General features: G+C 38.4%; 1 protein-coding gene across 1 annotated transcript in view; it reads left to right on the forward strand.

The window, feature by feature from the left end:
* The first annotated feature begins 667 nt into the window (after nt 1–667).
* LOC108975108 (F-box/LRR-repeat protein 20) overlaps nt 668–15606 on the forward strand; it is a 63658-nt gene continuing 48719 nt past the window's right edge. Inside the window, exon 1 of the mRNA XM_018943392.1 lies at nt 668–2169. Coding sequence (XP_018798937.1) covers nt 1009–2169 — 1161 coding nt within the window. The 5' untranslated portion in view covers nt 668–1008. The remainder of the gene's footprint in view (nt 2170–15606) is intronic.

Here is a 15606-nt window from a genome sequence, read left to right on the forward strand (position 1 = left end):
ATAAAGTTATTAACAGAAATTATAGCAAATAAATAAAATATAATACAATGAGATGCAAAATTATATACATAAAATTGAATAGTCATAAATCTAAAGACAGCCGGAATGAGTTTATTGCATTTAATTTTGTAATCAGTTGTGTTGCCTTTTTAAACTTTTTTTTGTTTTTGTCTGCTTAACGCTTTTGTGATTGCATGCGCTAACTGTAACTTATAATATTTGGGCGCGTGCGGCGGCGGTCAAATCGCAGGCGTTTGCCGTCAGACAGGAATATAAGCATACACACATACATACATATGTGCACATTTACATAACTCGCTGGCCTAAGAGCAAAGAGTAGATCAACAAACTGACGGAGGGAAGGGCAAACTTGTCTTTCTCTTTGCGTTTTTGTTATTGTCATAATATTTTATTTTTATTTCTCTTTTTTTTTTGGTTTTTTTTTTTCGTTTTTGTATTTGCGAGAATATTTGTCGCAATGCAAATTTAAACCTGATCACGTGCAAACATCGGCAGATAATTGTGTCAAAAGTGCCGGATGTGTCGCGCATTTCGCAAGCRTGTTGGCGACAGCGGCGCGGCGGCAGCAGTAGCAATAAGAAAATAAATAAAAATCATGAAAACAGTTATAATTGCAAAAATAAATTAATCATTACTTCTTTGGTAGCAATTAGGCAGAGTAAGAAGGAAAAACAAAAACAACACAGACTGTAAAGAAAAGCTCTGAAAGCTTGTAGCCAAATACAAAGTGTTTAAGAGTGCTGAGCGGTAGCTTAAAAAGTGCAAATAAAAGCGTGCAAACATTTACAGTTATTAAGCGATTTTTGTTGTCGCCTTTGTTTATGCGTTCAAATTTGGGCGAAGCAAACAGCGAAAATTAAAATTAAAATAAACTAAAAAAAAAAAAATTAAAATAAAAAAAAACAACAATAACGATTAAACAATACTCACACACWCTCACACAACTTAAACGCCTCATCCAAGTGCGGCAACCGTTCTCGGCCTTAAATGTTCATCAAAAATAATACGCTTTTGAATAGCAGCAGCGGTGTTGGCGTTGGCAACGGTAGCAGTAGCGGTAACGGTAGCGGTAGTGATCGGCTTGGTATCGACAGCATCGTGGGTGTTGGTGGTGGTGGTGAAAGTGTTGGCGCCATCAGCGTGGCAGGCAGCATCAGCATAGCGAGTAGCAGCAGCGTCGGTGGCAGCAGCAACAGTATCGGCATCGGTGGCGGTGGCGGCGGCGGCGGTGGCAGCGCAGAGTTGCTCTACCCAAGCAGCAGCAGCAGCAGCAGCAGCAGTAGTAGTTCAAGCGCCAGCGGTCAGGCTAGCAGCGCTTGCAGTCACAGCGGCAGCAGCAGTAGCGTTAGCACAGGCAGCGCGGCACCCTTAAATCCGACCCGACGCTGTGCCACACAGACTGACAACAACAATAGTGTCAGCGGCAAACGCGGCCTCAATTTGAGCTTATTACACAATCACAGTTCGAGCAACAGCAACGGCAGCAACAGCAGCAGCGGCAGCAATAATAATAACAACAATAATAACACCAACAGCAGCCACAATCACAACGGCAGCGGCAGCAGCGTTGGCGGTGGCCTTGGCTTGTTAGTTGGTCACAGTGTTGGCGGCATAGTCGGCAGCGGTCGACGCTTAATCGGCGGTCTAGGTGGCAGCATTTGGCGCTCAGCCACTTCGACCACATCATCCTCCTCGTCAACAAYAGCGGCAGCGGCCACTACTCCAGCAGCTGCGCCTGCGGCAAATACGCACGCCACACAAACAATCGCTAACGTTACGGCGTCTGGTTCGGTGTCTGCGTCAGCATCYTCGAACTCGACATCGGCCTCATCGCCGACCGCCTCGTACGCCAATTCCACAGCCAGCAGCAGCGCTGTGGCATTGACCATCGCTGACGGCAGCGCAAATAATTTCTTTCGCAGCGGCAGCGCACCGGCGGCAGTGGCAGCGGCAGCAACAGCAGCAGCGATCGTCTATAGCGGCGCCGCCAATAGCCGGCACTTTCTGCGCGGCCATAAGAAAACTTTTTTATTTCACACGGTTAACAACAAAACAGCAACAACGGGTAACAGCGTGAGTGCAGTTGCTGGCGAGAGCAGCGCCATCATCAAAATGGACGAGGAGGACTCCATGGATGAAGAAGTGCCCGTAAATATTAACATTATTATTATATGCACTGTTGATAACCTTCACATAGGCACATTTTACATATGCCATAAATACATATTGGACATACATACATATTTACATTGCATACAGCGTGCTCCATATCTACCATAACCATATACATATATTGTACGTGTTTACTTTTTGTCCTTGCTTACAGTATCTGTGGATTGTGTATTCTGTTCTACATATGTTTTATGGGTTGGCTGTTATAATAYGCATTGTTGTTGTATTTATTTGGAAATTCAGACATTTTATGGTTCCATAGTGTCAAGCTTCGAGCTCTTAATTGCCGTTCTTCTTCTTCCTTATTGGCGTAGMCACCGCTTACGCGCTTATAGCTGAGTTTACAGCAGCGCGCCAGTCGTTCCTACTTTTCGCTGTYTGGCACCAAATTGAAGATTTAAATTGTGGCCAGGTGGTTCCCCATCTTCCCAACGGAGTGGAAGTCTTTCTCTTTCTCTGCTTACCTCAGCGGTTACTGCGTCGAATACTCTCCGAGCTGGAGTATACTCAGCTGTTTCTTAATACGGTCAWCTATTTCAATGTCGTCGTATATAGTGTATAGTTCATCGTTTCATCCACTGCTGGATTTGACGTCCAATCGTCGGGCATRCTTTCGTCCGACCATATTCTACATAGAACCTGATGCATGCTCCTTATCAGYTCTTCGCCACCGTATTTGAATAGCTCGGCCGGCAGTCTATCGGCCCCTGACGCTTTGTTCTTCTTTAGATGAGTAATTGCTCTTCGAACTTCTTCATGGTCGGGCAATGGAACGTCCGCTCTATCGTCATCGATTGRGGAATCGGGTGATAAAGGTTTCAMTACYATTCAGCARTTTAGAKAAGTGTAWGCTCTGGGCATAACACACTAGATTACAACGGGGAATTCTACAAGAGTATGCTTCGGTCTTGAAACCATCTGTTAGTCGCGCATTTTTCGTAGAATTACCCTTGTCAGCCAGCTTGTCAAGCTCTTCGCACTCACACATTTTGGCTTATTTTTTTTTTTTGCCTGCAAATGCTTATCGATTCGCTCTTCAACTCTCGGTATTTATCCCAAGCATGCCAATGTTTAATCGAATTTTCTGTTCACATGTTATAACGATTAGTTGGGATGGCCTTCAGTACCTTCGCTAGATTCGTTTGTATCGACGTCATTTGCATAAATCCACGTCTCGTCATCAGTAATGATACATTTGTTTGGTGAAAGGCTCTCAGTTACGTTTCAAACATCCCTTTTACGACTTCTACTCGCGGCTCGTTTTGTAAAAGTTTTGGGTATTTTGCTACGAATCTATCATTGATACACACACCCAAATCAATAACCAAAATGTGTGTTTAGTTTATTCGTTACAGATTCCTGATTTCTCCGATCTCTTTTGGTCTCTCTAACGTCAACTCAACACATTTTCAAACATTGTTTCTCTAACTTTTTCSATGATGGCGAGATTAACAGTGGTAAAGGAACGATCGACAAGAGGCGAGTTTTCTATGATTCCACGATTTTCTGTGAATGCTTTGTGACACTCAAATACTTATGTTTGTGATAAAGTTGACTTCCCAAAACGCTTCTGCAAAAGTTTCAACGACTTCGTCGCCTGTGTTTGTGTTCAGACCTACTGAGTGTACGCTGTAAACACAAAGAACATCTGCCAAAAATAATATTAAAATACACACGTTTTATGGACAGTTATGTAGTCGTGCAGCAATCTAAATGATTTCAATGAGATTGATGAGTGTTGGAAAAACAAACCGCGAATTATCCCGAAAACGATGATTCCTTTCCACAATCTTCCGAATGGCCTGTTCGTTAGATTTAAGCCACGGAACTAATGGTCTGGAGCGTTACATAATATACAATATTGATGAAGTTTTGTTTTGACGAATTTTGTCGCAGTAAAAAGTGTTGTTTTAAGGTTAAGAAAGTGTTATTTCAAGGTTCCTAGAAATACCCATAAGCAACACATKATTCAAGCTTATTTTTCCTCAAATTTGACGTTGCCCTAAGGAGCCGTTCCCTATCATCAAATTAGTTTTGAATACCAAAAAAAAGTCCTTAGTTAGGACGAGTAATTATCAAGCATATTTGCTTTAATTCATTTAATTATCTCTTATATTTAATTAATAGTAATTATAAAAGAAGAAAATGCTAATTATATATGTATATGTATATGATATACCAACTATGAAAACCAGAAGTTAAATTTACGATAACTCAAAGCTTTTTACAGAACAATTTATGTTTTCTAAAAAATATCTAATGGATTATTTCTAACAAGACGACATCAATTTGAGATATTAAGCTATATACCTCGGTATTTTCAAACTACTTGGCAGACATACTGTTTGGGTCAAGAGTTTATAACATTCGTCACTAGGATCACTCCTTCATATACTATATATCTTAAATTCAGGTAGTCCTGTATTCTCCTCTTTTGGTCCAATTCTTTCCGATGTTTAAATATAATAGCTTAATATTATAGGCATAGAAAAAATTTTTTTTGAATACAAGTTTCTAAATTGCAGCTTAAGAGAATATTAATCCAAAACCGGTTTCGAGCTAGCGAGATTTAAGGCGAAGTTAAAAAAGTGTGAATGATCGGTTGTATTGGAGATATGTGATGAAGACATTTTTATAATTCCTAAAAAACGCATCCTTCAATAGTCTCTTAGGCAAGTTGTTCAAAATGATCCGCAGAACATTCCTGCATATGCAATTTTTCTTTTTTTATGGCTCCCTGTAAATCAACCCGCAATCGAAATCATGAAAAGATCTTTTTATACTACTTTATGCTACGAAAATTGCTCACATGGAGAGTAGTATAGTTTTGGCAACAGCTTTCCTCGTTTTTTTTTTATTTCCGAAAATCGCCTTTTTATATGTAGATTTTGCATGGTAGCTAAAACGTTGCCAGTGTTTTTGGTATGTGTTTTGGTGATCAAACATCACTCACTTAAAGAATATTTCTGATTGAAGCAGCTTAATAGCAGAGAAATTAATCTCTGTTGCTTTTTTTTACGTAGGTTGCCTTTTATATTTCGGGATTTTGTAACCCTAGTATTGCAACTGACCACTTGATCGTAAAGGTTGGAATTTGTCAATCGCTCAAAAGAAGACCGGTGTGTATTGGTCGAGAGAAATATTAAAAAAATACATACGATAACGATGCTTCGAAACACGTTTATGAAATCGTGACAGGTGATGAATAGTGGACTTATGCGTATGAGTCTGAAAGTAAACAACAGTCGACTGCATGGGTGTTTCAAAATGACTGCATGGGTGGTTGTGAACCGATTTCAGACATATTTCGTACATGTCATCAGGGTGTTAAGAAGCTATTATGTACCGAATTTCATTGAAATCGGTCCAGTACTTCCTGAGATATGGTTTTTGGTCCATAAGTGATCGAAGCCACGCCCGTTTTCAATTTTTAAAGAAAGCCTGGGTGCAGCTTCTTTCTAATATTTCTTCCGTAAAATTTAGTGTTTCTGACGTTTTTTGTTAGTCGGTTAACGCACTTTTAGTGATTTTCAACATAACCTTTGTATGGGAGGTGGGTGTGGTTATTATCCGATTTCTTCCATTTTTGAACTGTATATGGAAGTGCCTGAAGAAAATGACTCTGTAGAGTTTGGTTGACATAGTATAGTAGCTGTCTCTTATACACATCTAGATGTGTATAAGAGACAGATCTAGTTCTTCTAGTTTTAGGACTTACAAACAACCGTTATGTGAACAAAACTATAATACTCTCTTTAGGAACTTTGTTGCGAGAGTATAAAAACTGGCCATAGTGCAATCATACCACTAGATCAACGCAGAACAGTAAATGTCCGGGGAACCAATCATCGAAGACGGATCACTGTCCAACACAACAATGCGAGCTCACACCTCGACTAAAATAACTGCATTTTTGAGCACTTAAAACATCGAACCCGAAGCGCCGAATGGCTTCTTTTTATTCCTATTCGTAAAAAATTAAGTAAAAGGTAAAAATTTTTCGGCATCTGTAGAAGCGGTTGATGCGTTGAGTGTATAGATCTTAATGGAGCATATTTTCAAAAACAATCAAGCGACTGTTTCAATTTGATTTCGTTCTCTAATCTCTAAATATAAACGGCAACCCACATGAGACTTATTTGCATTAAACCATTTCTGTTTAGTTGCTATGTCCAACATGCATATGTCCGCATAACTCTAACCATCTCGTTGCATGCTCAGCTAACCGCACACATTTGAGACCCCACTCTCTTGGTTTCGACCTCATCTAAACCGCACGTTTCCTGGGTCTACCGTTGAATGACCTCGATGACAATTTATCTGAATCTTAACACTCTAGTGGGGACTAGATAACCGTTACAACAATAACATCAGGAAAATTAGAACAAGTGGAAGATACAGGGTCATTTATCTTCCACTTGACATTAGTCGGCAGCTTTTCATAGGCCATTTTGCTATCTATAAATTATCAGTAAACTAACATTTATTTATAATTAATCCATAAAAGGTGTCAAACTGCGTTTACTTAAGTGTCAACAAGTCAAACAATTAATGTCTATTTTCCGTCTTTACACTTGCATAGCAGCTCTAGGCTTTAACTAAAATCCAGTAAATTACTTCCTTAAAGTGTTTGTAACAACCCAATTGTGCATACAATTATAATGAAATGAATTGCCTAACATATGAGACAAAGGTGGAGCGAGCCAGCGGGCGCGGCAGCAGCTGTACGGTACTTTAACTGCCCCTAGCGAGCGCTCAAGCCATTACCACGAGCGAGGGGGCGTGTGCAAAACCTGTTGTTGCCTTTCAGCGCACAGCGTTTCCCCAACAATAACGGTGATTGTGCTGTAAATCAATAAGCGCTCGTAAATTGCGGTTATTTTGCATAAATAACCGATAAATACACGTACATATATATATGTACTACATACATATGTATATGCATATAGTATACGTGCAGGCGCTTAGTACGTGKGCCGCTGTAACAGCAACAATTTGCCTGTGTAAAGTGTGTAAAAAACAGCAGGCCAATAAAAAGCGATAAAAATGAAGTGAATAGCACAAAGCACGCGACTACAAAAAGCTAATGACTTTAATTGTAAATCAATATGTGGGTGAACAAACAGAGAATTAGAAAGACTTTTTCACTTGCTTGCAGCAAAAACAAGAGCTGAAATTTCCACAAAGTGTGGGGAAAACCAAAATTATGACAAATAAAAAATATTGTTTGCTGCTGCCAAACAGAGCTTTAACCCTTGAAACCGCCAGCACATTACACTCATACGCCATGACACACCAAGGTATTCTACAACTGCAACTAACAGCTCTACAAATAAGAGTTGCCACTGCGGTACAGTGTAGTAGGCAAGGCATCAGTGACAACTTTGCTGGTGGCAGCGGTCAGGCGCAGGAAGCAGCCACATTGTGGCCTGCAGACACAACAAAGTCAAACATCATATTCTAACTGCTTTATTTATGTGTGTATGTGTGTATGAGTGTCAGACCAACAAGTGGTGGGAAGTGGAAGTGCGCGCCTGTTTCACAAACTCTGTGGGCGTAGCGCACATTTTTGGCAGCAGTAACTTCATGGGCAGTGTTTTTTAAGTCATTGTGGCAACATGGCAATTTCCTGCAGACAAACAGACATCAGTGGCGGTTAATTGGTTTGCCATTATATTTGTGTTGTTTCGCTTTGATTTAGAAGTAGTTGCATGCAGATAACTGTAAGCATTACCTCCRTGCAAGCTGAACCTTGAGATATATTGATGAAGCTTGGCAGGCTCGTTCCTTAGTWAAAAAGTACGAGTTCGTGGATGGGCGTAATCGGACCACTGCAACGCCCACACTGTCATTAACCGAAAACCTATAAAGTGGCAAAAATAAGCACTAAATTAAGATGTAAAACTCTAATTGGCACAGGGGATCGCAGTAGCAAGGTTCATCAGTGAGCAAAAAATTTTGAAAAAGTAGCCGTGGCCCTGCCCTCTAATAGGTTTAATGCACATGTCTCCTAAACGACTAAAGCTACTACAACCAAATTTGCTCAGCTCGAATAATATAAGAACGATGGTGTGAAAATGGTTGAAGATGAAGATAACACCGCTCACTCTCCACATAACGGTACTGTAACAAACTACTAAAAACGCAATAATACAATAACTAAACACGCCACAGACATAAAATTTTACCTCCGATGTGGTATGGGAGGGCTTCATGGGAGGCAGAGTGAAAATTGGATCGCAGAACACAACCAAACGATTTCGAATAAATTTAGTACGTGGCAATTTCCGAAATCCAACTGAAACTGTTCAACTCCCTAGGTATCGAATATGTGAACCCCAGCATTTATAGTTGACTTTTAACCGAAAATATCGGGCAATGTTTGGGAAAATGCAGAAAGTATCCCTTCATGATAATAAGTAGTATGTCTTTGAATCAAAAATGGGTTGAATCGGATCAATAATTCTCTTTTTTACACCTTAAGGTATTTCTCTGGCTTTTTATCCGAACTTAGCTCTTCCTTACTTGTTTAGTTTTCTTTTCTTTTAGTTTTCTTATTGGGTAATTTTTTTTTTTTTTTTAAGTGCACTTTCCGAGACTTGAGATATTAGGATTAACCGCTTTTTTCTACAGTTAGTCTTTTGATTTTATAATTTTATTCTCCTAGGGCACCTCAAATATATTTGTAGAGATTTAGAGTGGTTTCATATTGCTTTTGATTTTAGGAAAATTTGTGGAGAAGAAAATTCTGTAATTTGAAGTTATAAATCAGCAAAACGCCCCCAATAAAAATCATCCACCTTCGACTGTTGGAGTCCGGCAAGATTCGCAATTTTACATCGCGAACGCCAATATGGCAACGGCTTGTTAGAACCCCCACGACTAGAGAGAGGTTGATCTTACTGAAGGAAAAGAGCTCACCGGATCTCYTGAGCCTGAAGGATCTTGCGACAGCGCATGAATTGTTGGCGCCAAGCGGTGGTCAAGTTCGCGCGGAGGCCTGCTATCTAGGCATTCCTTATCCATTTAGAAACCCAGACTCTCTGAGTCTGATCATAACATTCGCGGCCATACATTTTCCGTCAATTGCTATAGGCACTCTATGTGAAATGACATTAATTCCATGGCCGTTCGTGTGACGTTTTCAAGCTTCCTTTCTAGCTCTCCACTACATTCTGGCGTCGTTAAACCAAAAGCCTACTTTCGGAGGGAAGCCCCATCTTTTGCCAATGACTCCTATGCAGCAGTTCAAGGCAATCGATGCCTTCGTTGCTCTATTTGCGATATTAGGCTTCCATGAGACGGACATATTAACATTTCTAAACCCACTCAGCTTGTCACGCTGATAATCTTTATACCATATACATGTAGCCCATCTCTCTTGTCTGATATCAATTTTAATATTCCCGCTCGCTCTACCAGGCAGTTTAGACCTTTACTTTWMAWATTTTCTAGAACAAATTTCGAGTTAAACGAACCATTCCGCCGTATATGTCACGATTTGGATTCTCATTCCAGCACATTTGATCTAACAGATTCACTCTTTACCATAAAAAAAAATTATTTTATTTACTCTTAATAAGTAACATTTAAAAATTATAAACTTTAATCAAATTCTTAGTTTTGGCTGTTGAAATCTTTGTTTCTGCAGCTGAGCAGCTTAAGATCGCAACGCTTAAAACTCCCTTGCCTATTATGACTCGGCTAATTCCGCTCGTTCGCGAATTGCGCCCCTCGCGTCGGTTGGCCGGGTGGAGGGTAATCGTTGGGTATTATTATTATTATTATTATTATATACTTTAAAAGACTTCTTTTTGTTACAAACATCTTGGCTAACTTAGGGTATAGGATTCAGAGTGTAATATGGGAAAAACTGCTTCCAATATTGGGTGTGTAGAATGTGTTTAATTAATCTGCAGGCTGACGAGAGCACAAAGAAAACACGAATGGCAAGAAATCGCTACTAAGTACTTGAAAACCAAACGCAAATACACACACCTTTTTTTCTCAGCGCTGTTGCCACCTTGCACTTCATCCCATGCTCTGTTTGCTTTGTTTTGCGCAGCCCAGAGCCAAAGTCAAGTGAAATTGCAAATATTTGCGAAATGAAATCGTTGCAAACAAAGAAAAACGCACGCCACTAAATACAATATTTCGTCAAGCAACTGTATGCGTGTTCGTATGTAAATGTTTGCATGCAGATTTGCTGTTAAACTTCCTTGACCGCAATAATCGTGTTGCAAAAACAAGGGAAACAAGTAGAAAAATTATGAATAAAGTGCCATATCAGGCACTGCGTAGTAAGCGCAAATTCAAATCACTCTCACCGCGTTATCACGTGCATATACCAAAGATAGCAACAAATTCGAAATCAATTTGTAAGTAAGGTACTTTTATTTTTATTTTCTCTTTATGTCAAGAGTCGGTTTTGCACTGCTCTCTATTATATTTACTTTTCTACTTTGGCAATCATATTTTTACCAATAGTCTATCTTAATGGCAATGAACTGGTGCATACGGCAGCCGAATCATCGCTTCGAAGTGTTGACACATATTTAATGCCCTCAGCACAAATGCAATCGAGACAATTAAGTTCTGAATGTAAAATCACTCAAATGGCCTCCGTGACTTCTTTTACAGGAACGAATTTGATGAACCAAATTTTCGAGTACTTTTTCCACTAAATCAAGTCGTATGACATTCGGCACTGACTTCTACAACTTGAGACGAATGACTTCAAATAACCCCACAAAAAGTAGTCAAATGTTGTTAAATCACAACTTCCTGGAGTCCATTCAATGCCACAATTTCTTGCAATAATCGAATCTCAAAACTTTTCTAGCAATAATTCGGTTGTTACACGTGCTGTGTGGTATTGTATACGTACCACGTCTTTTGGTCTTGGAACCAGATGTTGTCAAGATCAACTTCTTTCAACTGTGCTCTCCATTGTCAGCAACGGTGGCACCAGCTTCAGAAAAAAAAATATATTTTTTTTAAATCATTATCGTTTTTAAGTTGTTCCAAGTCAAAATGAGAAATTTCACGACGTCTACGGTGATGCAACGGCTTCAGTTCTTGAGTGAGAACAATTTTATACTCATACAAGCCCAAATACTTTCTTAAAATCCGCCAGATTGTGGTTTGAGATGTCTTGGAATCGACAAATCGCGGTCTTGAGCAACACTTGCCTGACCGACAGCAATATTTTCATTGTTTAGAGCATTTCTTTGTCTTGTTGGCACTTGCACTTTATTATTAATAATCAGTAATAATAATATTCAACAATTCAACGAAAAGCGAGCATAGGTGGACAATTATGACGATCATAAAATGGCAAAAGCGCACGAGAAGTTGCAATTGGAGGACGTTTATTTTGATAATAAAATTGAATAATTTTCGACCATTGTTCTTGGCTATATCATTCCATGATGACACTGTAAACATTACTGAATGCAATGAAAAAAATTGCGAATCATGACAAATAAAAAATGGCCGGAATCATATCATCCTCATTGGAAACAATTTGACATGGATTATTTTCAAAGCAGCATTATAATATCCGGAGAAATTTCCAGCTCGGACCACGATGTGATATAGCTGTCATACAACTGAACGGCTCCATAAGAAGGTTAAGTTCGAAGATGGGCAAAATCGGCCCACTGCCACGCCCACAAAATGGTGGAAACCGAAAACCTATAAAGTGTCATAGCTAAGCCATAAATAAAGATATTAAAATGAAATTTGGCACAAAGGATCGCATTAGCCCTTCCTTACATGTTTTCTGCTGAGTTTTATCTTGTTATTGCTGTTGATACAAATTTGTTTTAATATTTATACCCTGAACAGGGTACATTAAGTTTGTAACGAAGTTTGTAACACCCAGAAGGAAGGGTCGGAGACCCTATAAAGTATATATATAATCAGTATGTCGAGCTGAGTCGATTTAGCCCTTTCCGTCTGTCCGTCTGAAACCTAACGATCATTTGACAATGTATTTTCACAAAAGTTGGCACAGGTTATTTTCTAAAGCAACAATGTAATCGCCGAAGAAATTGTTCAGATCGGTTAAGTATAACATATAGCTGCCATACAAACTGAACACATAGTTACTAACAGAAATGCACCTGTAAAGGTTATTTAGCTTCGGTGCAACCGAAGTTTAYGTTTTTTCTTGTTTTGTTTTATTTTACTACGCTGTAAATTTGTATTCGTGGCTTATAAGCTCAGCAGTAAATGAATTTTTATTTACCTTTCACTTCCGAAGTCTTTGGTAAATATTATTGCTGTTGTTGTTATAATTTTTTTTTATCGACATACAAACAGTTTCACACTCATAGAAGAAAATTGAATGTTATATTTTTGTTTTAATATTACATACATTTTTTTCAAGTTTACTTTTTAGTTTTGCTTTAATTTTTTTTTTTTTACTTTTAAGTTTTGTTTTAATTTTTTTTTTTTTTGCTTTTTAGTTTTGCAAATTTAATTACCCTTGTTATTGTATAGCTTGTCATGGTGCTGGATAGTGTTATGACAGCGCAATATATTTTACATACATACATATGCTTTACTGTAAATTCATTGGCTTCTTTACCTGTGTGTGTGTGTATGGGTGTGTAAGTAATTTGGTGAATTGCCTTGTGGTGAGTGCCAGCAAATCCCCAATGCAATGACAAATTAGAATTAATCGATACTCACACACTTGGCCGCCTATCTGTAACGAGTAATTTTATTTTAATACTGTTGTTGCTTCCCCCCCATGATAGCCTTTTTTTGGTGTGCGCAATGGTAACACACTCGGTTCAAGGTCATTGCTAAAGAGGTGTTTGTTGTTAGGCATATATGTCATTTGGTTTCCCCAGTTTTTCTTGTCTTATATACGTATTATATATAAGAGCATATACATATGTCTGTATATATAAATATATGTATATATCTACAGTAGCATATAATAAACATTTTTGTTTGTTTCTACCCCAATGACCTTCAGCCCTGTACTTAAGCTTTGTTGTTGATTTTTTGTTTTTGTTTTTGTGTTTATTTTTGCATTTCTTTCGTTCTACTTTATCCAATGCTGAGTGGCTTTTCAGTGCCCTAGGGCAGTATTTTATTTATTAATTCTAGCCGACTCGTTTGTTTTGGTTAGTCTCGCACTTTTGGTACGCTTCAACAATTCTATGTCAACACAGTATTCTTCTTTGTACTTATTTATTTTATTCTATTGTTGAATTTTAACGTGTTCTTGTCTAACAGATGTTCGTTAATGTAATATTCAACATGTGATTTTATGGCTTTCTTGAACGAGTTCGAGTTCGAGTCGAAGAAAGTGACGCAAATTAACAGCAACTTTGTTATTGTTTAATTACTTAACTCTAATGTAATTTATTTGATAAGGTCTTCACTTGTTTTGAAGGTTTTGGAAGAAGTATTTCAAGTGAAAATGAATATAAGTTTTCTGAATAAGGTATACGCGAATGAAATGTTGTAACAGTTCAATTTCAATGTCTACGACCTGCCACATTTTTTTGCCAAACATTTTTTATTCAACATAGTTTCCTTCAAGACCGATACACTGATTACAGCAACCCTCCAATTTTTCTATATTATTTTTGTAGTATGATTAGTCCTTTGCTTCAAAACAGGCCTCAGTTTCGGCGACAACTTCTTCATTCGATGAAAGTTTTTACCCTATGGGCATTCTTTTGAGATTTGAGTGCAGGAAATAGTCGCTGGAAGCGAGATCTGGAGAATAAAGTTCGAAGCCATCGTACACACTCACTTGTSACACGATGCATTGCCTTGGTGAAATAGCATTTTAATGTTTTTCAAATGCGACCGTTTTTCTGAGATTTCGTGCTTCAAACGGATCAATAATAGTCGTCGCTGTTGATGGTTCTTAGTTTTTCAAGGTAGTCAATACAAATGATTCCATGCGCATCCCAAAATATAGACGCCATAACCTTGCCAATCGACTGTTGCATTTTCCACACTGGCGCAGGTTCATCGTGTGCAGTCCACTCGGATGACTGTCCATTGGACTTTGGAGTGCAATGATGGAGGCATGTTTCATCCATTGTCCCATATCAATTCAAAAATCGTTGTACAGAACTTTCTCGTATACGTTCACTGGCTTCGGTGTTCATTTCACCACGTCTAAGGTTAGCATATCAATCCTAGATGGTGGATTTTCCTAGGACAGTGTTTGGAAAGTCGTCATCAAGCTATGTTTCTGCTTCAATTATATTTTTTTCCCTTCAAAACGCAATATTTGATCTAAACGCGAAATTTYTTTTATCAATTTTTTCACAATAAAAAATTTTGCCTCCCTCAAAATGATTTAAGGGGGAGTCTGATTTAGAAGCTTCAAAAAATCGATTTTTTTGAGGATGTCTTTAAGAGAAAAAGAATTAATTGATTAAAACGAAATTTSTGGGGTTTATAATTATATATTTAAACATCATTCTTACATTGTTTGTCTTCTTTACATTGGGACGCACCTTGTATGCCTACAGGAAAAAAGCAAATCTAACGGAATGATATCACATGATCTTGGTGCCCAAAACGTAAAATTATCTGCTCACCGAAGTGTTATCTCAATAAATCCATTGGTCCATTGAAAGTGGCGGCGTCTTKTTGAAATCAAATGCCGTCAAGATCACGAGTTTCAAATTCAGACATAAAATAGTCGGTTATAATGGCGCGATAACGGTTACGTCCTTATCGGCATCATTTTTGAAGAAATATCGACCGATGACTTGACCGGCCCACAAATCACACCTAGCCGTTGATTTTTCTGGATCAAAAGGCAGCTCTTGAATCTCTTCAGGTTGCTCTTTTTCCCAAATGCGGCGAATTTGCTTGTTTACACACCGATTGAACCAGAAATAGCCCTCATCACTGAACAAAATTTGCTCTTTCAAGAGCTCATAGAGCGAAGCGATGTCACTTGGGAGAGTCAAATGGCTTCAGTTCTTGCACAAGCTATATTTTGTACGCTTTCAATTTAATGGCGTTCCATTAAAATGCGCCAAGTCGTTCCATACGTCAGTACGAGTCACAACTAGTACTGAGCAGAAATAAAATGACAGCTTGACACGACTCACTCGTGATCTGTCAAAAAAATGCTATTGAAAAAAAAAACTTTTACTTGGACCACCCGTTAATTGACGAACTACTGATCCGACTGCTTTCAAATTCATACACGCGCCTTTGAAAGTTATGGCATACGGAAAATTTATTAAATTCTAGTAACGCCATCTATGAGTCAAGCCAGGGACTTTTCAATTAACCTATATAGAATTTTGTATAATAAAAACATCATCAACGACTTTTAAAGGCGATTTTGGTTGTATAACCATTTTTGTGGTTGAATGTTGTTATTTATTTGTTAATATTTAATCATTAAAATAATTG

Source organism: Bactrocera latifrons, unplaced genomic scaffold, assembly GCF_001853355.1.
Source record: "Bactrocera latifrons isolate USDA-ARS-PBARC rearing strain unplaced genomic scaffold, ASM185335v1 scaffold_113, whole genome shotgun sequence".
Lineage (NCBI taxonomy): Eukaryota > Metazoa > Arthropoda > Insecta > Diptera > Tephritidae > Bactrocera > Bactrocera latifrons.